The following is a 23,678-nucleotide window of genomic DNA, read 5'->3' on the forward strand; positions in this document are numbered from 1 at the left end:
TCAAGGAAGCAATCTGATTGGTTGAAGTAGCTGTGCTTCAAACGAGCATGATGGAACACCTAATAAAAAACAGCTGTGCGAGTCTCGCTGCTCTCCCAGAGAAAATACCGGTAGTTACATTTTAAACCAAAAACACTCTCTCACGCAGTGTGCCAGTGATCACCCTCCTTTGTGCCAATGTTGGCACTGGTAGGTTGCCTACCCTCACAGTGCAGCATGATGTGTTCTAATGTATGGTATGTTGTGATGTGTAATATAATGGTGTAAATTGTGTTCCAGGAATCCGTGCGTACGAGCAGCTGGGCTACAGGGCCTTTGGGACACCAGGGAAGATGGCTGCTGGAATTGCCATCACATTGCAGAACATTGGAGGTAGACACACATGCACAGACGCATGCATGCACGCACGCACGCACGCACGCAGCCACGCACGCATGCACGCACACGCGCACATGTATCATAATAGGACAGGGGTTTTCAACAGGTCGTCCGTGACGTTATTGCATGTGGTCCCTGACCTGACCATGCATTTAGTAATGTAGGATTTGTAGATTTTTCTTTACATTTTCTTTCTACTAGTTGAGAAACAGTGAACTGAATGACCTGGTGACATTGATGACCGTCCATGCAGTCATTTACTGACAAGTGGGAGGTCAAGAAATTCAACAGAATCTCAAGAGGGGGAAGTTCACTGGAATATCTGGATGAGTCATGATTATTAGGAAATTATTAGTCAATTGACCATTGGTTGAGAGTTGAGACACAGTGGGATGTTGTATACAGGATGCATAGCAAGTGATACAAAAGCACTAATCTTAGCCCATATCCCCACCCAACACCACAGATGTTCCCCAGGTTAAAGTCAGGGTGGTGGTCCTTCATTCACAATCAGTTGAAAACCACTAGGACATTTGGGCTTATTTTATTGCCATGATAAGCCCATTACTGGCAAAAAGATCAACGTTAATAACTGTTATTAACTTTGCACTTTCCAGGGGCCCCTAAGCTTGAGCCTCCGTGTGAAGCTCAGGGCCCCCCCTAGCTCAGAGGCCCCTGGGCCTGGTCCCAACAGGCCCGTTGCATACATTTCGATCATGAGTTTAGCTTTTCGACCGTCCACTTTTCATTGTTCCCTTTACACTTTAATTCATTTTTTTGCCCAATATTTTGGTCAATAGGTGGCAGCACGCATGCAGAGTTGCACACTACTAGAACACAACACTTGCACTGTGCACAGAACACCACTCAGCCACAGAAGTAGTAGCTGCACAGACACAGGCAACACACTACCCCTCTATAACTATAACACTTATAAACTAATCTATAACTATAACACTACCCCTCTTACTGTTAGGTTACTAGTCAGCGGCAGAGACGTGCAGAGAGTGTTAGAGGGGCAGGGGTTGAAATCCCATAAGAGGGCACTTTTGGACAAATAGCAGATCTACAAGCTCACTGCGACACGTTGTTAGCTTGTAGTTCAGCTATTTTCAGGGCGCAACATATTCGGTTCGGTATCGGCTAACTCAGAAATTGAGGAAATCGGAAACGAAAAAAGTCGGGACATCACTAGTATGAACGGTACTTTTTGGCCAGAAGAAAGGGATTTCTTTTCACCGGAGGAAAAATATTCTCTATGAGGCAGTTCTCTGGGCAATATCGGTAGAAGGCGCAGTGGAGTAACTAAAAGTATTTTTTTCCTGGTGGAAACAAAATCCCCTTTTGGCCAAAAAGTACCTTTTATACGTGTGGTGGGGGGCTCAGACCTCAGAGTGCTCCCACTAAGGAAAGTAGGCTTTCTAATGACACAACCCACCTTTGTTTTGCTGAGTAGCAAAAAACTACATAGCTCTAAATGCAACGCATTAGAGCTATGTATTGATTGATTGATTGATTGATTGATTGAATACTGTATGTAAGGAAAAGACACTTGGATGTCCCCACTCCTTAACCAAATACACAGCCTAATCAACACATATTACTGGCTGAACTAGAGAGACTCACACACACACACACACACACACACACACACACACACACACACACACACACACACACACACACACACACACACACACACACACACACACACACACACACACACACACACACACACACGTTCGAGAGAGAGAGAGAGACGCAGCATGCATGCACAGTGTGTCTCTCCATGTGTACGCAATATTTTATTATCTCTGTGGGTGAGAGAGTGAAAGAGAGAGAGAGCGTGCGCTCGCGCGCATGCCTCCTATACTCTGTGGCCCTCAGTACTAATCCACAGCTTCCTCCTCTCCACAGCCATGTCCAGTTATCTCTACATAGTCAAGTATGAGTTCCCTCTGGTCATCCAGGCCTTCCTGAGAGTGGACAAGCCTGCAGGGTGAGTGATATGTCCTCCTCTGTGATATGAGAACTGCCTATGTGGGCATTATGTGGGCATAGAGGTAGGCCTGTCACTAATTATTATATAATCGCAATTATATGATTCTGGACGGGAACCCCTTTTGGTGTTTTAAGCTTTAGCTATTGAAAAATAGCGGATCTACAAGCTCATAGTGCGGCACTCGCAAGCTTGTAGATCTGCTATTTTTTTTTAATCGGGAAAATGTGTCACAAATCTTTGAATATACATATATTCTTTCAGAGCGAACGTTTTTAACTCAAATCTTTGCTTCTGGGGGGTCCCTGGAACAACAACAACAACAAGCTTACAGCCTCTCTCCCAGTGTATTTTTTGCTTGCAGCTGTACACCACCAGGCAGGCTCAAATGAGATGTCCCTTTTCTGTTGTCACTCAGTGACGCTTTGTTTGTGCACCAAGGCATGGGTCTTCAGCATAGCATGGCCAGCAGGCATCACTCTCTCAGTGTGGGGTACTGCACGTGGTTGCAACGTGTGCAAGCGTCCGTTTGTGCGTGTGAGTCATCCGGAACAAGCTTGACAGATCTATCAGTCACTCAGGAATCTTCCTGTGCATTCGTGAACCGTTTGAGAGAGAGAGAGAGAGAGAGAGAGAGAGAGAGAGAGAGAGAGAGAGAGAGAGAGTTGCTTGCTGATGTGTGAAAGTTCCACCCATGGATCGTCTGCGATCACAGCTGGTTCCTAATTGGATTTTTTTGTTTTGTTTGTTTGTTTGCTGCTTGCTAGGTTTTCTATATTGTCGGATGGAAACATTTGCATTGTAGATCTCTGCTGTCGGGGAGAAACCACCTAACTCCAACATGGTCATTTTTTCAGGAAATGAAAAATATAAATCTTTCAGGAAATGAAGAAAACCTTATATATTTAAAACAATGCAATACAAGCTCAATACAAGCTTTTAAAATTTTCAAACAATAGCTGATTTTTTAAAAAGATTTGCAGATCTACAAGCAAATCTTTGAATATATGCTTTCACAGCGAACGATTTTAACTCAAATCTTTGCTTCTGAGGGGGGGTCCCTGGAAAAACATATTTTCAAATGGGGGTCTGCAGCCAAATACATGAATATACATCCTTGACATGAAATAGTATATAATATAAATAAATATAAACATAGAGAACCATGTTTATAGACATTTTGTAAAATCTGGTCTCAGTCCTACAGTAAATGGGTTAAAAAGTATAAAATAGGGCAAAAACAACAAAAAAAGGTGAAATATGGAGTTAGAATGTTTTTTTGCCCGACAGAATCTGTATCTGCATCTGTCTGTGTTTTTGACGTGTGACTGTGTCCCTGCAGGGCCAGATGGCCCAGGGCAGCAGGATGGATGAGCCTCTACCGTTTTAGGAAGGCTTGTGTTGCATGCAGATCTGCTGTGACGTCACCGTGAAATGAATCACCTCAACCGTCCAAAAACAATCTCTCACACACACACACACACACACACACACACACACACACACACACACACACACACACACACACACACACACACACACACATGCAAGCGTGTGTGTGTGTGTGTGTGTGTGTGTGTGTGTGTGTGTGTGTGTGTGTGTGTGTGTGTCGGATGGATTGTGTCAGTATAGAAGTGTGTCATATGTTTGCTTAAGGTGAAATCACCGAAATCGATTACTCACCCCATGGAGAGTTGAATTTATGTCAATAATTTGATAACCAGCATGCAGTGGTTCCCTATGGAGACCCAAAGAGTCTAATTTTGTGTCTCCATAGGGAACCACTACTCGTGTCGATCGGCTCTTTTCAGTCAAAGCTTTCCCCACAAAACAATAACAGAAGAAAACGCAAAACAGACAAGCCCCGAAGGGACTCTGGTCAACCATATAGCTGGGTTATTCAATCATTTTCAAACACACGCATAACTGCCCAACCTGTCGTCAGATAATGGCAGATAGATCTGGACGATCAGCATCAGTGGAGCTCTAAATTAGACAGTCGGTCACACTGACAAACCATGGACTAAAGGCCTATTCATACTCCAGTCTTGAGGTGATAAAGGGACCACCGAAACCGTGGTTATTTGTAAAAAACAAGAGAGACGGTGTGTTTGGGTGGGAGTCGCTTTACCACCGCGACGCCATGTTGAAGTTTCCGGTGGTCACCTCATCGCCCCTAAAACTGGAGTATATGAATATGCCTTTAGTCCTCCTAGCTCTCTTCATTGGTCAATGGATGCCAGAGGAATGCACCAGTGGCCCAGTTGGCTAAGCTGAGGAGAGAGCTGGTCAGGTCAGCACGCCAGTCAACCAGTCAGTCAGTCAGTCAGTCAGTCAGTCAGTCAGTCAGTCAGTCAGTCTGTCTGTCATGGCCTGATGATTGAGTGTACGATCGCTACCATGTGAGAGTTCATGCTGACTTAAGGGCAGGCAAAGCAATTAAGTGAAATAAAAATCTGAGGTTTCACAAACTGAGTTTGACTCGCACGGGTCAGTATTTTGTGTTTTCAAGGTAAAAATGGATCGTAAGGGTCAATTATGTACACCCGGGGAAAACAGTTGCACACTTGGCTCCATATGCAGGTGATTTATTTGAATGACATTTCGGGCAATTTGGCCTTCCTCAGAATCGGCGTCTTTCCGAGTAAGGCCAAAAGGCCGAAACGTCAATAAATCATTATGCAGCAAGAGTCCAAGTGTGCAAACATTTTCCTCATTTTTAAGATTCTTTTCCCAAAGGTGCGTTACCGTTTTGGCTATTATAGGATCTCACCCCCTGGTGGTGTGTGTGCGGTGTGCACCTCTCTCAGAGATTCCATTTAATTAATTTAGACCTGAGGACGATTCTACAAATGCCATGTCAGTGGTTCTCAAACATTTTCATGTCAAGGACCCCCTAGATTATATGTAATTGGCCACCGACCCCCCTGAAAATATGTTGTTCCAGGGACCCCCCAGAAGCAAAGATTTGAGTTAAAACATATCGATATATTCAAAGATTTGCACTACAGTTTCACGGCTTAAAAAAAATAGCTAAAGTATAACATAATGCTTGAACCATTTTGGGTTCCCGCCCAAAATGGGTTAAATTGTTTAGTCTTCATCCTCTTAATCAGGACAAAGCTGTTCATGCTGGAAGCCTTTTCAGGCTCATCAGAGTGTGTGACGCCCATTATCTTTAAATCACTACAATGGATTGTGTCGTTCTCTCTCTCTCTCTCTCTCTCTCTCTCTCTCTCTCTCTCTCTCTCTCTCTCCAGAGAATGGTACCTGGAGGGCAACTACCTCGTGATCGCTGTGTCCATCGCCGTGATTCTGCCGCTGGCACTGATGAAACAGCTAGGTGAGAGACCTGTCTGTCTGTCTGTCTGTCTGTCTGTCTGTCTGTCTGTCTGTCTGTCACAAAAATGAGCCACAAAGGCACAGCGCAAGTGCCAAAGAAAACAGCAAAAAACACTTTCACCCTGGCATCCCTATTTTGTTATTACAGTCGACAAGACACGATTCTTTCTTTATTTCAATTTTCTTTTTTTAAGTAGCTGATCTATAAGCTTTGTGAGCTTGTCAATCTGCTATTTTCGAACATCACTGGTTACCGGCAACCTCAAACTAAAAATAATACAACAACGATGCTGTTGTTGTTGTATAGATGGTATGCACGTGAAATCATAATCATACTCTCGGAAGTTATGTGGGAACGCCTACTGAGTGGCCAAAAAACGACTTTATGGCCTTGACAGCCCATACATCTGATTGCATTTAAACGACGTTAAACTCACTTTTCCACCCTGTTTGCCACTCACTTTATGCACGCACACATACCCGCTATTATACAGCATCATTATTTCAAACCTCTCTGTCTTCAGTTGTCTGTCTCTTTGCACTGTCCCTAAGAAATATTATAAAATTCACATAAAGAATTATTGAATATAAAATGTCCTGGTGGAACCTGTTCTTTGTCCTCTTGCCTTTCTCTCAACAACCTTCCGCTGATGTTAGATTAGCCACGCGCTGTGACTCTCAATATTCCTGCTCTAATGTGGGCCATTGTAATACATCATTGCTTTGCTAACCTTTGATGTTATTTCAAGGGCGCCCCCACAACACTGACACCCTTACGGGTCCGTTTGGTTCCATGGACCGTCCGTTTGTACATTCAGAGTTACAGACCTGTAAGGGTCCATTTGGTCCCATGTGTGCTCAATCTCTTAGTTAAATTAACATTCAGGGTTTTGCAGTATTGTGTGGGCTTATTCAGATGAACCTCAGTGCCTGCGGAAGCAGTGTCAATGTAGGCCTACTACGCAATTACATGAGAATATTGAGCCAAAGGGAGACAGATTAAAGGTCCCTGATCACGTACTGTACGGGGGTCTGTTTCCTGAAGACAATAAGGAGAGCGGAACCAATCACTGACATCCAGAAACCCATAATGGGCTATAGCCCCCTAACATCATTACATCAGTCCAGTCCACTACTGTACATCCCTTGGCAATGTTCAACTGCATTTACTACAGCAATCTACCACTGAATCCAACCGTCATTTTGCAGACCCAGTTGAGCCTTTGTGTGGCACAGGGTCACTCGCTCAGATCTAGATTGAATATGAACCCACCCGGATTGGTGGATCGATAAGAACTGGGTAGATTCCACTGGGTAGATTCCACTGGGTAGATTCCACTGGGTAGATTCCACTGGGTAGATTCCACTGGGTAGATTCCACTGGGTAGATTCCACTGGGTAGATTCCACAACCGATCACGACCGATCACTTTACACTTACAGTGGTCTAGAGCAGTGGTTCTCAACCCCCCCCCTGACCTCCCAGTTTCAGGGCACTCTAACCACAAGGCCACTGACTGGTTCCCAGATGACAGTGAAGTGACAATTTAAGGACCTTTAAAGGACCTATAAAGAAAGAAAATAAAAAGACCAGAAATGTGGACCTCTATGGGGACCTACCACGGGTCACGGACAAAGTCAGAGAGAGAAGGATGAGGCTGGCAGGGCACTGCGTCGGGCACCCAACTTGAGGCAAGATTCAAGATTCAAGATTCAATAATTTATTTGCCATGTCAACAAGTTGATAGGAATTTGTCTTGGTTCATACTCAACATATACAGACAACCATAGATACACAAACAAGAAGGACAGTACAATACAAAAACAAAAACCAGCAGCATAGGAAATTACATTCAGTTTTTTAAAGTGCTATATGCATATACTATGAGTTCAGATGTCTAATGGCTACGGGGTAAGTGCTATCCCTGAAGCGACATGTTAAGCTCTGGATACTTCTATATCTCCTCAAGTAAATTGACTCTATGGGAGCCAACCCAGGGCAAAGCCAGGAGGGGAAAGAAGCGTACCACCTATGTAGACGTGCTGCAGCGCGACAGCTTGGCTAAGCTAGAAGTGCTTATCAGGGTGGGGGTCCCCAGATCAAATTATCATCTGGGGGGTCACAGTCTAGAAGCTAAAGCCATAACCAATGCTTGTGATTCCACCAGGCACATTTTCAGGCCCACCCACATTTCTCCAGAGTGCAGGCCCACCATGTCATTAGGCACATTCTGCGTGGTATAATTCACTGTTGACAGTGGCTCTCCACATTAATGAGCGCCCGTTGAGACCCAAAACAGAGATTTAGACAGAGGTTTGCCCCGGGACCCAGACTAATGATAATAGCAGATAGATCTACAAGCACGCGTTGTGGACTCGTTTAACTACTACTTCATTATTATTTATATGTCATTTCTTATTGGGTTTTTTTGTTTTTAAATGTAAAAAAATATTTTAAATGTTTTCATAAAAAAATAATATATATATATATATATAAAAAAAAACTTTTGAAATATACATATTTATTTTAATGTAGGAAAAAGAAAATGGGATTTTTACTTGAGTCGTGGCCCATAAAAACCCACTGTTTGGGAAACAGTGGTCCAAACGGCCGTGATGCCAAGGAGGCCTGTGTAGCAGGTATATATAGCATAATGTATACTCATAGCTTCACTTATAGTTGTCCGATACCGATAGGTTACTCAGTCCGATACCACTCTCATGAACTCGTACTCGGTACTCGGAACTGGCCACGATACTTTGACCCGAGTACCAAAACATCCACTTGACACTAGGCTGAACGAATGCAACGGGAGCAAGTCTGACCCAACACTGCAACAAATCGCCAAAAATCTACAAGCATAAATGACAACTGACTAGTGTAGATCGGAGATCCATTTGCATCTATAAGAAAAAGGGGTTAAAATAAGTGGTTACTCAACAAAAATATAGTACTCATATGATATCGGTACTCAGTATTGTACAAAAAATGAAGTACTAAAAAAAATGGTATCCTGACAACTCTAGCTTGACGGCCGGGCTACACCGGGCGATTTTGCACGGATACGCGTGCTCTAAAAATAGGATCGGTTCTATTTTTTTTACGTGTGTATGCCCCCATGCGAGCGTATATATATATCTTCCCGCACAAAATCTCCCGCCCGCCACAGATCTGGTGTCGCCGGGGCATGTCGCATGCGTACTTTGTGTGCGCAGTGCGCTTACATCAAACGCACACATGGCCGGTGTAGCTTGGCCGTCACTGTACAGAAGATAATCCACTGTTAGACAGACATTAGGTTCTTATTAACTTTCTTATGTTCATAGCTTGCTTGTGATTCTTGATGACTATTACTTCCATGTGACTACTTCTATGTATTTGATGTATTACCATGTGTCGTTCTTGCTTACTGTTAAGTCCCTCCAGGATTAAAACCCATTTTGGGCGGGAACCCCTTTTGGTGCATTATGTTATGCTTTAGCTATTGAAAAATAGCAGATCTACAAGCTCAAATAGCAGACCTATAAAGCTCGTAGGCGGCGCCCTACGAGCTTTATAGGTCTGCTTTTTCAGAAAACTGTCAGGATGTAGAAGACATTTTTTAAATCTGATCTCAGGTCAAAATGGATTAAGAGCATCTGCTAAATGCCTAAATGTGTAAACTGTGTGTTGTTTCAGGGTATCTGGGATACACCAGCGGGTTCTCCCTCAGCTGCATGGTGTTCTTCCTCATCTCTGTAAGTCTGATCCTCCTGACGCAGCATCACATCACATGCACCACAGACAGCATCACATCACACCACAGACAGCATCACATCACACCACAGACAGCATCACATCACACCACAGACAGCATGGGGCAACCAGGGGGGTCCTTGAGGGAGTTCCAGGGGGTCCCCAGCTAAATGATAGTTAGGAACCAAATTGACCCTTATGAGTATGTAACGCAGAGAGTGTACAAATGGAACCAGCGTCTCAGCGATTCACTGCTATACCAAAATCCATTTGAAAATAAATATCACTGTTCTCAATCTCAGGTCGAATATTGATAAGCGATTAAAATGTGATTAATTGAGATTAATTAATTACAAAGCCTAAAATGTATTCAATTAACATCATTGAGTCCCAGCGCTATTTTCCATCTGGGAGCATTTTGACTAAATCAGTGTATAGTATTACAATAGGAATAGCACCACAGATTTGCGCTATTCTTTTTAAAATAATTTTTATTCCGGGGACTGTATACATTTTGCTTTGGGACGGTTCAAATTGTATTTCGGGGACGGTTTCCGGGACGTTTGTCTGGACTCTTGGTGGTAATCAACCCAGGTGTGACGGTAATCAACCCAGGTGTGACGGGCGCAGAATGAGTCGCTGAAATCAGACCCAGTGTTGAGAAGTTTGTTTTCCTATCATGACCTCCTTAGTATTCCACTCCCCGTCTCCCCATTTCCATGGGCTAGTTTCTCTCTCTCTCTCTCTCTCTCTCTCTCTATCTAGCCTGCAGCTCCCCGACTGCCACGAGTGTGTGTGTGTGTGTGTGTGTGTGTGTGTGTGTGTGTGTGTGTGTGTTTTCCCTGACCTAGTTTGAATTGTGTGTGAGCTGTAATCCATGCACACTGCTCTCTCCCCCAACTCTGTTTGTGTGTGTGTGTGTGTGTGTGTGTGTGTGTGTGTGTGTGTGTGTGTGTGTGTGTGTGTGTGTGTGTGTGTGTGTGTGTGTGTGTGTGTGTGTGTGTGTGTGTGTGTGTGTGTGTGTGTGTGTGTGTGCGTGCGTGCGTGCGCGTGCGTGCGTGTGTGTGTGTGTGGTTCCCGTATGAGTCCTGTCATGTTTATCCCCCCCCCCCCTCTCTCTCTGCCGGGACGCTGACTGAAAGTCTTATAGATATTGTCCTTGTTTAGCCTATGTTTGACTCCTCGACCGCGCACAGTGGTGGAAAGTAACTAAGGACATTTACTTAAGTACCGTACTTAAGTACAATGTTTGAGGGTTTTGTAGTATTTCCATTGGGAGCTTGTAGATCGACGTGTTGTGAGCTTGTAGTTTTGCTGTTTTCATTTATTAATTTTTTTGCATTTGAAAACTATATTTGGTAACTTTAAATACATTTTCATGCCAAAACCTTTGTACTTTCACTCAAGTAAATTTGGAATTCCAGACTTTTTACGTGCAACAAGAGTACTTCTGTACATTGCAGTATTGATACTTTTAGTCACGTAAAACATTTGAGTCCTTTTTTCCCCACCACAGTGTGTGACTCTGTGCTCCTCACACAGGTCATCTATAAGAAGTTCAACACTCCCTGTCCGTTCTCAGACTACTCCTTCAACGCCACTCTCGTCCACACGAGCCCCGTGAACGCCACGGATCCCGGAGTGGTCGACCCCGCCTGCATTCCCAAAATGGTTAACCTCAATTCAGCGGTAGGTCTTCTGTGTATCTGTAAGTCACTTCATATTATTATTATTATCCTTCACGTTCATCCGCACTGTACAATCCACACAAGCAACCACCTTCCGATTCACCGGCATCCATTGTAGCCATGTCCGACCGGCATGTCGCTGACAATGACACGACACGTCACGAATCACACGCCTCGCAGCATGTGAATCACAATTCAGCAGCATTTTATCATCAGACTTAATTGGCTGCCCTGCAGAACTTCAGAAGAGGAGGCGATGGCCTTTGTTTTACAGTTTCTAATTAGGTTCATCCTGATGTTTTGTTGACTTATATAACAGTAAAGGTTCTAAGAGACAGATTGTATTTTGGCATCTGGTGCCAGTCACGCACTGTGAGATTCACCCTCTGCTTATTAAATAGCTTGGAAAATGACTGTGATGGTGGTGATAAAGAGCCTGACATTTTACTGTACTCACACATTGTACCGTTACGTTCAAATTGTTGGCAACAGAACCAGAAACCTAAGTAACCTGATGTGTTACTAAGTAACCAGTACGCTAATAATAAGTAATGTAAGCTGACTATTTTGGCACTCTGAATTACTACTAAAGATCGATACGTTACACTGTTAGACAGATTACATTAGTTATAGGTTACTGGATACAACCGAAGACAGTTCATTCATAATCTGCAACTGAATACATATTTGGATGTAATATTCCCAACGCTGCGTACAGGAGAGGACTGTTGAAAGCCCATTAATATTAGGAGCTTCTCGCTGAAGCCGATTTGATTATGACCATTACTGATGTCATTTACTGTAGTAGAGTGCATCAGCAGTAGACTATTAACCGGCGGTCATCCTCGATTTTGTTCCACAAAATCCATCCTACTACAACTCTTTATTAGCGTGAGTTTCCCGCCCCCCCCCCAACACTCCGGGTAGTAAGTCCAATCTCGGCTGCTTAGCAGCTTACGAGGAAAGCATTCTTAAATAAAGGCCCGAGCTGGTAAGTCGCCAGGACCAAGTTAATCACAGGGAAACAATTAGCTCTCTGTGATGTGTGCGAGGGAATAATGGGCCAGTAATACTGCAAGGTTGGTGGTAGGCGCCTGGGATCGGCGCCGCTGTATCTATGGTGACCTGTTGGGCTTCATTTTCAGACGGCCTACACCATCCCCATCCTGGCGTTTGCGTTTGTGTGCCACCCCGAGGTCCTGCCCATCTACACAGAGCTGCGCAAGTATGTTCACCCCCTCCTTCCAACATGGCACTGGTCTCGCGTATCCAGACAACTATTCCACAATCTCCGAATGCTACAGTATATAGAGTCTGGAACTACACCTCCCGAAATCCCAGTAAAGAAGCTGCCATTTCTGTTCACGAATATATATTTTAAATTATCTTTAGAGCTTTTTTTTTTGTTATTTCCGTTTCTGCTAAACAACAAGCTATACAGTAGATGCTTAGATGATTTCTATTTATATTGGGATAAATGTGCGCGACTGTAAAGACGAAACGGAAGTGGGGAGGAGGCTCCACTTCCGCTTTATATTTTACTCATGATAGAACTTCCGTTGCTCCAGACTGTATGATGAAAGAAGCATTTGGAAATTGTGAGAGGCAACAGTCTGGCACTGCGAGACTATAAGACGCCAACAACACTCCTGCTTAAGCCTGATTTATAATAGCAGATCTACAAGCTCGCGACGCGTCGTACCGCAATGGCGTGCAACCATGTGTAAATCAGGCATTTTAGTGGCTGAGCACAACCCCCGTCACGTCACGTGCACTGCTTTGACTTTATTTTGGTATATGTATACTAGGGTGTAACGATATATAGTAACTGCATCGAGAAATCGATTTTAATTTCAAGAATTGAAGCAAATGAAAATGAAAAAAGCAACATTGACTATGTATCGTATCATTTTGCAATGCAAATAATCGGTATCGAATCGTTTTGCTATGCAAATAATCAATTGTATCAATACTACATTTGTGCATGGTATTTAGCAATTTTTTGAAGAAAAAAGAAAAAGAGGGGTTTAATTACTTAGTTTAAAATAATGTCAATGTATTTTAAATAGTTACTATATCGATTTCAAATAATTTAATCTTATCGGATCGGATCGCCATAATGAACCAATATTGTCTATGTATCGTATCTTAAACCATGATACGTATCGTATCGCTGTTAAAATTTATCGTTACACCCCTAATGTATACATATGTTATAGCATGTTATCACGATCATCACTGCAGAACGCTTCTTTTTTTTTAAAGTGGGGTCTAGGCATTCTACTTTGTGGTCAGGTGGGTTGTCAGTAGGGTTGTTGATGCCATCTATGCAGGCTGGTTTATATCATGTCTGTTGTGTGACAACGCGTTGCAATGTCTTCTGATTTCAGCCCCACCAAGAAAAAGATGCAGCACATTTCCAACATCTCCATCGCAGTCATGTACACCATGTACTTCCTGGCTGCTCTGTTTGGATACCTGACATTCTATGGTGAGGCCTGGCACACTTTCGTCGACTAAAACTGTGACGAAAAATGTTCGTCGACTACCTTTTTTCACTGACGAAAACTACCGAATGCAAACTACATGAAAACTACGCTATGATGACAAGAACTAACACTAAATATATTGACAATTTTGTCAATAAATAAATAAAAGACGTGACTAGTAGAGATCCAGTATAAGTAAAAGACACAGATCATTTTACACTTGGTTGCATGCTGAAAATAGCAGATCTACAAGCTCACAACGTGTCGCACTGCAACGCGTTGTGAGCTTGTAGAACGGCTATTTTCAGCAAGTGTAAAATCAACCATTACGACGGCATCAAGGCCCGCCAAAATACATTCTAGTCGACTAAAATCTTATATTTAGTCAACTAAAACTAGACACTACAACTATTCAAAAGACTATGACTAAAACTAAAATCAAAACAACACTGGCACACTCCCATGGGAGTATAATTATCTCATTATCACGCTCTGTCTGTCTGTCTGTCTGTCTGTCTGTCTGTCTGTGTCTCTCTCTTCAAACAAACAAACAACAGCAGAGCCAAGTCATTATTTTGAGTTGCGGTTTTGTATGGTTTGTACATGTTGTTTTAACCTTTCCACCCACCGTCCTTCCGGCGTGGACGGTTCCCAGGGCTATGGGACCACAGCTACAGTTCCAATAGCACACAACCGTGACAAAAAGATCCCATAGGCGGTGACGATTAATGCTAACAAACTAACTGGCTTCCTCCCTCCCCTGCATTATTATGCCAGAGGTCAGAGGTCAATGCCCATGTACAGTTTCAACTCCATTGGTCAACCCACTGTGGAGACAAATGGACGGGGGAGGACACATTTTTAAATATAGTAGTAGGCCTATACCTGGTGTGAAGTGGTGGACAGTAACTACAATTTTGACTGTACTTAGTATTTCCAATTTCCAATACTTTTTACGTCTACTCCACTACATCTCGGATGCAAATTGTTCTATTATATTTACTTGAAAACTTTAGTTATTACCGGTAGTTACTTTGTAGATTTCGATTATCATTACAAAACATAAATTAAACACTTCAGCGGTATACATTTTGTCCATTTAAAAATAGCCAATCTACATGCTCTCAATGTGTTGCGATGCGTCGCATTGTGAGCTTGTAGATCGGCAATTTTCAAAAGATATTTTATACATTTGAAAACTCAATATATATAATGAGTACTTTTACTTTTGGTACTTCAAGTAGCCTACATTTTGATACCAATATACTTTGTACTTTTATTAAAAATGTGAGTACTTTTTCAACCACTGCTGGTGTGTGCTTTCTTTTTCATTGGGAAGAAAAACAGAACAGCTGGTTTGTGTTGAGTTTGAGAGGACAATCCTGATACAAGTATGCCCTCTAGTGGTCATGACTCAAATGGCAACCATTTGATCTGCAAGGCTGTTCCATAAAGGTATTGACCCGTTTCTCAGGGAAGGTACTGGTCCCCTTTTTGAAACTAACTCCTCGCCACTCGCCCTACACACTTCCACTCGGTTTCAGCATAGATGTATAAATAATTAGAGACGGCACCGGAATTTCCCTCCCATCCACTTACATTCCGGTGCAATGCTTGCTATGCTCAAACCAAGTGGAAGTGTGTAAGGCGAGTGGCAAGGAGCCGGTTTCAAAAAGGGCCCATGGGGCTCCTTGTGTGTGCTTCACTTTCTTCAGCCAGTGTTGCCATATCTGCTTATTATAATATATATATATATATATATATATATATATATATATATATATATATATATATATATATATATATATATTTTTTTTTTTTTCTTCTGTAAAGTCGCTTGAAAATACATTATTGGTAGTTGCTGGTTGTGTTTTTTTGGCCTTGTTTCTAAAGTGTACAGTAGTTGCTTTTAAAACAGTGGTTCTGACATTTCGTCACGTCAAGGAACCCCAGACTAATATGTAATTGTCCACGGACATCCACCTGTAAATATTTTTACTTATATTATATACTAATATTTTGTTAACCTGTTTAAAAATATTATAATTTTTTTATTAAATAACAACCTCACAATGTGTCGCTGTGAGCTTGTTTTCATAGACCTGGCCACTTGTTTCTCTTGTTTATCTGGCAACACAGCAAGAGGAAGAGGAATTTATGCACACACAAAACGCAAAGCCTTATGGGGCATAGGAAACAGGTCAATAGAGTGAAATTACAGTTACAATGCTTTTGTCAATACACAGTAATTAGGTCTGGGACTCGATTAAAACAAATATCGAATTAATTAGAGGCTTTGTAATTAATTGATTGAAATTAATCACATCAATATTTGACCTGAGAAGCACCCCCCCCCCCCCCCCCCCCAATTAAAACAGAGTGAATCAATGATTGAATACATACAAGTCTAAGCAACAACATATAGTTTATTTTTTTTATCAAGGTGGTACTAAACAGTCCACGTTTTACCATAATAAAGTGCCGCAATTTTAGGAATATATATATATATATATATATATATATATATATATATATCAGCTATTCAGGCACCAGCTGATCAGTATGCCTGAAACTCGTCCAAACAAGTGAAAAAATGTGGTGCAAAAATAAGCACGATTAAAATGCGTAACGTTTTTAGTTTTTATGTGTACATTTTTCTGTAATTAATGAATCAAAATGAATCAGTTAAAAGTCCCATCCCTAACAGTAATATCATTGGTTGGTGTGTGTATGATGTTGTGTGTTGTAGGTGAGGTGGAGGCGGAGCTGTTGCATACCTACAGCCGCATTGACCCGTACGACACTCTGATCCTGTGCGTGCGTGTGGCTGTGCTCATCGCTGTCACCCTCACAGTGCCTATTGTGCTCTTCCCTGTAAGTCATATTTCTTTGGACGCATAACGCGCGCACGCACGTACACGCACACCCTGTAATAAGCTATAAACCAAACAATGGAGTATGTATGTATGTTTTTATGCTTTGTTTCCTAGTGTAATGTGCTCCACCGTCTACCCTGTGTTTATGTTTTGTGTGGGGACTGCAGATGTATAAAAACTAGTATCTTTGCTAAATCCGGTGTATTTACGTTTCATTTATATGCATTGTTCATTAATATGCGTCGAAATAAACTAAAGTAAAGGAAGGTTGACTCTCCGGTGTTTTGTGGGTTCTAGGTCCGGAGAGCTCTCCAGCAGATGCTGTTCCCCAACAAGACGTTCTACTGGCCTCGCCACATCGCCATCGCCATAGTCCTGCTCACCCTCATCAACATGTTGGTCATCTTTGCCCCCAACATCCTGGGCATCTTTGGCATCATCGGTATGTTAGACCAGGGGTCCTTGAGGGAGTTCCAGGGGGTCCCTAGCTGAATTATAGTTTGGAACCAAATGAAACCTTATGGGTCTGAAACTCAGAGAGTGTACATTAACATTGATTTTACAATATAAATTGGGGTCCCAGAGATAGAAATGCCATTAAATGGGGGTCCGTAGACTTAATGCATGTCAAACTGGGGGGTCCTTGAAATTAAACGGGTCGAGAATCACTGCTAGAGGGATCCCTGGCATATCTCTTCAAATGGGGTTCCGCAGGGCTACTTAGTGTCAATTAGGGGGTCCTTGACATGAAAAGGTTTGGAAACCACTGTGTTAGACCAGTGGTATCCCACATTTTAGCTCAAGACCCAAAAGAGAAAAAAATATGTTTTACCCAAACTGTAGTGAAAATAGCAGATCTACAAGCTGCACAAATGCAGAAAGTTTAAATGACCATTTTGAGACTAATATTAATCAATGAATGATACATTGACCATGTTTTACTTGACTGACTCCAGCATGCCCTCACACACCTTTACAGTAAACTCAGAGAACCTCATGCTTTATTATAATATTCTTATTATCTTTGATCTCAAATAAATCCTATAAGTATTCATCAGACATAATACTGTATACGCTAAGCTAAGGCTTTAAAGATATTTGACGCAAAGCTCGACAAATCACCTCAGGAATGCTTGGTATTTCACAGACCTTATTAAAGGGTCTAAAAAAAAATATATAAACCTACAAAGATTTAAATAAAATAAAAACAATCTTGTGACAGTTATGCAGTTGAAACGTTCATTCCCCCACTCGAACCAAAATGTGGTTTCCATAACTTTTCCCTGCTGTGAGATACAGCTTGACAGTTGTCTGGGTGGGCTTCAAATGTGACTAAATTTGACTGAGGGACTGCCATTGGATTTTTTTGAATTTTCGTGTCATATGAAAGCAGGGAATCATAGCTTCAAATTGACATATTGGTTGTTCAGTTTGACCCACCAGTTTTGGAGATATGGCTTATAGAGTAATGTCTTGCAGAAAACAGCGAGTTGAGAAAACAGGCTTGAAAGGTTTCTAACATTACACCTATAGCTACATGTTTAAGCATTTATTTCATATTTACATGTCGATTTCAACTCTGACTCTTATTTCAGACAAGCTCTAGTATGTGAAGAGTCTGCCTGTGCAATTAACTCATTTTGAAAAGAATCTGGTCACAAATGTCTTCTCCCAATCTCGCAGCAGTTTTATGGGAACTGAAAGAACTGGGGAGGCAGCTTGGTGTACTACAGTTGATGGGGAGGCAGCTTGGTGTACTACAGTTGATGAGGAGGCAGCTTAGCGGCCAATATCATTCCTTTTAACGTTTTTGTTTTTGCCTCCTGTCTGCCAGGTGCCACGTCAGCCCCATGTCTAATCTTCATCTTCCCTGCTGTTTTCTACATCCGTATCGTACCCAAAGAAGAAGAGCCGCTAACCTCAACCCCCAAAATACTGGTGAGTATAATGACAATCTACACTAGTAATAGTGTTTGATGGTGAATACAAGGTGTATGGATGAGTATGTTACAGTACATAATATTTACACCATACAACATAATGGTTTCCCCATTTGTCTATTGAGACATTTACAGTATATCCTGTGGTCTGACTGGTCTGGTTTGACAGTTGGTGCCGAAGGTCAAAATGCAGTTTTTGCCCTGAGAAAGCAGGCACGCTCCATTAGCTCAGTGGTGAAAATGTCAGCACTTGCGTGTGGGACTGACCGTGGTTTGAATCCGGGGTAGGACATGAAAGTTACAGAGTGTAGCTCCAAAACTATGGAATGCACTTCCCAATCTTCCGCCGTAGTCTGAAAATTCACCTCTTCAGACTCCATCTATGGGCCGATTCATACTCCTATTTTACCGCTGTTTCGGCGCTGTAGTGCCGAAATGATTTCGGCTCATCAGACATTTTCAGTAGCACCGAAGAGACTACTTTAGGATGGTACCCGCCCCCCCGAACCTCAAATGACGTCACATTGCTCTACAGCTTATGATTCTTCATGACTATTTCTCTGTATTTGATGTATTACCATGTGTTGTTCTTGCTTGCTGTAAATGGCTCTGGATTAAGAGCATCTGCTCAATGCCTGAATTGTAAATTGTATCTTTCTCATTCACCCTTTCCTTCTCTCTTCTAGGCTTTTTGTTTTGCTGGGATAGGCTTCCTCTTCATGATAATGAGCCTCAGCTTTATCATCATCGACTGGACATCTGGGAGCAGCAAAGCCAGTACTGGTCACTAGGCTCTGTCGTATCATTCGTTTTTTTCAGGTTTTATATTGTTAAAGTAGATTTGTGTTGTTGTTTATTTTTGTTGTTGTTATTGTTATTGTTGTTGTTTTTATTTTTGGATCATGTTGTTGAAGATGCCCTATCACTTCCAAGAGAAAGTTGTGGACACAGACCTTTAAGGTTGGCGGAGCCAAGTGTAGCCTAGCTCACGATAGTCTCACATAGACAGAAAATCGGAGAGCGCCCCGCCTACTAGAACGCCTGATATGACATCTAAATTCTATTTAAGGGTGAATAAACCAGAAACAAATACAGAAATGTAAAAACAAACTGCGTTATAGAACCAATGCAAAACACTTTAGGGTGGTCCTTGATATTGGGACAATATCAGGATTGGCTTCCAAAGCAGTAGGTTTGTTACCAGCTGTTCTCGCTGCTATTTTTCCATCTCCTATCGTCTGGCTACGTGAGAAAAAGGTTCACAAGATCTCTCTCTCTTTCTCTCTCTCTGTCTAGACGGACTGCCTTTCACTCAATAGCACACAGGAATTGTACATTCTGCCAAATTCTATGAACAGGTGCAGGCCAGTATAATTTCTTTGGGAAGTTTAATAGCACATGATTTTTTTGCACCTTTGCGCCAGGTGAATAAACATGGCTCCTTTCCATTCAGGGGCTGTGCCTTATAGTGAGACTAAAATAGCAAGACGAGTAACAAGTTACAACATCAGTGCAGATCAAGGCTGTCATCTTTAGGCACCTAGCTGGCCCCACTGAAGACTAAAGCCGTATATTTATGCTTATTGCTTAGTTAGTTGTACACTGTTGTCGCACAACAGCCGATGTACAAGTGTGAACTTGTAGATCGGTTGTTTTCGGCGTGAGACTTACATCCGCCACCCCTTTCCATCTGTCGCTACCCTGTCCTTAGATTGACCTATAACCTACCAACCCCATACTCAACGTTAAGATCTGTGCTGCCTTCAGGGTCACAGGAAACGATGGCATTGAGTGATATATATACCTTTCTTTTTATGATTTTTAAGCCTATTTAAGTTATTCGAGTCATGGCAATATTGTGTACAGCTACAGAGGACATGTGGCATTAGAATCTGTTATGCACAGGGATATCAGAGTATCGAGCAGGCCTGCCCCTGCTTGTTGTGTCTGTGTGTTTGTCCTCGATCTGGACAAAATGGTTCTCGTAACTCTGACAGTGTACAAATGGTACCATATTGTCCATTCAGTTTCATGTGTACGCTCTCAGAGTTACAGACCTGTAAGGGGTCCATTTGGAACCGCTTCTAAAGGAACCCAGAGAGTTGAGAACCACTGACATAGACAGCGCTGTGAGCCAGCAGGGGACAGAGACACACAATTTACACAGTAAAATCCACCGTGATTAACTTAACTTTAAAGTGCACAAAGCATTACATTTGTACACTCTTTTGGAGTTGCAAATGGGATGCCGGGTCCCATATATATATATATATATATATATATATATACACACACACACACACACACACACACACACACACACAGTTATACACACACACACACACACACACACACACACACACACACACACACACACACACACACACACAAACCACAGGGTCACTTCAATTTGGTGTCTGTAAATATTGCTTCATTTCAGCTTGTGCCCTTTACTGAAATGAAAGTGATGTGATGCCATAATGCAGAAAGACATGTAATCTCTTTACTGTCCTGCAAAGTTGATGGTTAACTATAGCACTTTTTGTCTGATAATAAGCACAAGTTCTCTGTGCAGCCATTAATCAAATAACATGCAGATGATGTCTTAGTATAATGCTCATGACATAGAATATATAGGGAGGTCCTCGAGGCACGTCCCACTGGGAGGAGACCCCGGGGCAGACCAAGGCGCAGTTGGAGGAATCACATCCACTCACTGGCCTTGGAACGTCTCGGGATCCCCCAGGAGGAAGTTACCAATGTTGCTCTGGAGAGGGAAGTCTGGAATCTCTGGTGGAGCCGTTGAACCCGCGAAAGTGGTTGAATGGATGGACGGAGATATGATTTAAGGGAATGCCCCCCAGATTCAACTAAATCATTGATCATTATATATCTATCTAAAAACAAATCAATGTGTGTGGAAGGTCTAACATGGTACATGGACGTTTTGTCAGATTACTACTTGAAGCTAATCTTCCTGTGCGTTTTGCCTCCATGGTCCACATAGGACCCCTCCACTACTCTAGTGAGTAGAGTAACTAATTAACGGTTGTACTGTAAAGGGGTGTTAATTAAATTGTCTGTGTTGTTTGAGAAGAAACATGGCTCTATTACTGTATTGGAGTTGTGGTACTTAATGTACACAATGTATTGTTAAATCTTAATGTATACTCGAATGGAAGTACAAGTGAAGTGTTATATTGGTCTCTTATCATTAATAGACGAGCTGTTGTTTTAAACCAGCTGTTCTAACACTTGTCCGGGCTAACGAGCTGGACCAGACTAAAATGACGTCATAAACACTTCAAAATCCTGATAATGTATATCAGTGTCATTTTACGTTTTGTCTTTTGTAGTATTGTCTGACATGATGAGTCCGTAGCGTAATAGTGAGGGTCGTTTAGTATTATTATTATTTTTTTAACATGTCCCATGTTGCTGCTTTGTGGGACCATACCAGCCCTAACATGGAAATATTACCATTCGGCTCTGGTCCCATTTTTATTTTTATTTTTTTTAATGATAAATCTTGTTCTCACACCAGTGCTGTATGAGTATTGTTGTGTAACTGTTAGACGTGTTCTGTCAAACTTAAACCTTTTTTGAGACTAAGCACAAAGCATCTTTCAATTCATTTTGTTTTCAATATTTCTGCAGGTACTGTAACAGTGTTCAGCACAATTTATGGAGTAGGCCTAGTATGGCTGTGTCGCATGCTAAAAGATAACTGATAACACACTTTATTTTTATTTTCAGTTATTTTTGGTGAGCGACATGGTCGAATTAGCCATGAATTGAGTACTGCTCATAATAGCCGAAAGTCTCATCACAATCTTTGACTCTGTCTACGAAGATTGTGATGTGAATTACAATTTAGCAAATGTGATACATACCGTAGGCCTAGCCCAAGATTTAGACTCTCGTAGAGTTTTTTTCGATTCTGACGAATGTCAGAAACGAAAAAAACTCTACGAGAGTCTAAATCTTGGGCTACCGTAGGCCTACTGTTTTTATGACGCATTCATTTGTCACTTTTCACGGGTGAAAATGTTATGCGACATGAAACAAAATCCATAGACCAGTAGTGCTGTTTGCAGCATACAATAGAACTACAGGGGCTTTTTGACATGCACAATAATTGCACATCTTTCCATTATAGAAAAAGCTGCAGTCCATTGTGATTTGTGTGATGCAGCAATGTGTCACACAGTTTCTACGTTACAAAATTGAAAATACATTTTTGAGGAGTCCAAATTGGTTTCTTTCGCCGAGGCACATGATTATGATTCCAAACATTCCATCCCAACTCAAACGCACCCTATTTTATACTTCTCGCACAACGACACAAAGATCTTTGAAAATCTTCGCAAATGTGTTACGCTTATAATGACATTCCCAAAATAATAGGGACACCAGGGTTGGAAGTGGTTGAAAATGGCCAGCAACGCAGCGAGGAGCAGGTATATATGTATATATATATATATATATATATATATATATATATATATATATATATATATAGGGGAGACACTGCAACAGTGCAGATGACCTCTGGTGACCTCTCATGTTGATATTTGAGACTTGCTGTTGAGACCTATACAAGCTCACAATGTGACGCATTCCGCGAGCTTGGACGGCTATTTTCGACACGTGACAGTATGAGTGCGGGCTATAAATCCTCATTTTGTCTGATTTATTGAAACGTGTTTGACTGAATAATGACATAATACATATTGACTTCAGCAGCATTTATAAATAATGTATATAAATGTAAACCCTTTATATTCTACTATATATATATGCATATCTAGTTTGTATAATGTAAATAGCAAGGTACAGTTTTAGTCTGATTAAAAATATAAATGTAATCATTTATAAAAGTGCTTTTAAACCCTTTCCCCTTCAATTCATGTCTATTTTCTTGTATCTATCTATATTTTAATACATTGCTGGCAGTTATTGTACTGGAAACAATGTTGCAATAAAGTTGAGGTAACAATAATTGGAAAGTGTCTCTATATTATTATGTACCCATTTACAGTGGCCTTGTGAACTTGATTTAGATCAGGGCTGGGCAACTTTGATGATTTAGTTTAGACTACTAGAGCATGGGCTTTCAACTGGTGGTCCGTGGACCACTGGTGGTCCTTGAAGGTATTGCATGTGGTCCCTGACCATGCATCTAGTAGCCTGCGTCTTACTGGTACAGACTGTTATACTTTAGCTATTGA

The 23,678-nt window shown here is 41.8% G+C and overlaps 1 protein-coding gene across 2 annotated transcripts in view; it reads left to right on the top strand.

Moving 5' to 3' along the window:
• Positions 1-23,391, top strand: part of LOC308332205 (sodium-coupled neutral amino acid transporter 3-like) — a 49,843-nt gene extending 26,452 nt beyond the window's left edge. For both annotated transcript variants that reach the window (XM_080787939.1, XM_080787940.1), the window contains 11 exons: positions 280-372; positions 2,296-2,377; positions 5,638-5,720; positions 9,398-9,456; positions 10,997-11,143; positions 12,288-12,367; positions 13,533-13,633; positions 16,381-16,505; positions 16,805-16,949; positions 18,342-18,445; positions 19,134-23,391. In XM_080787939.1, coding sequence (XP_080644065.1) covers positions 280-372; positions 2,296-2,377; positions 5,638-5,720; positions 9,398-9,456; positions 10,997-11,143; positions 12,288-12,367; positions 13,533-13,633; positions 16,381-16,505; positions 16,805-16,949; positions 18,342-18,445; positions 19,134-19,238 — 1,124 coding nt within the window. In that variant the 3' untranslated portion in view covers positions 19,239-23,391. The remainder of the gene's footprint in view (positions 1-279; positions 373-2,295; positions 2,378-5,637; positions 5,721-9,397; positions 9,457-10,996; positions 11,144-12,287; positions 12,368-13,532; positions 13,634-16,380; positions 16,506-16,804; positions 16,950-18,341; positions 18,446-19,133) is intronic.
• The last annotated feature ends 287 nt before the right edge of the window (positions 23,392-23,678 follow it).

The sequence above is a fragment of the Protomyctophum bolini genome, assembly GCF_963924005.1.
Source record: "Protomyctophum bolini genome assembly, chromosome: 2".
Lineage (NCBI taxonomy): Eukaryota > Metazoa > Chordata > Actinopteri > Myctophiformes > Myctophidae > Protomyctophum > Protomyctophum bolini.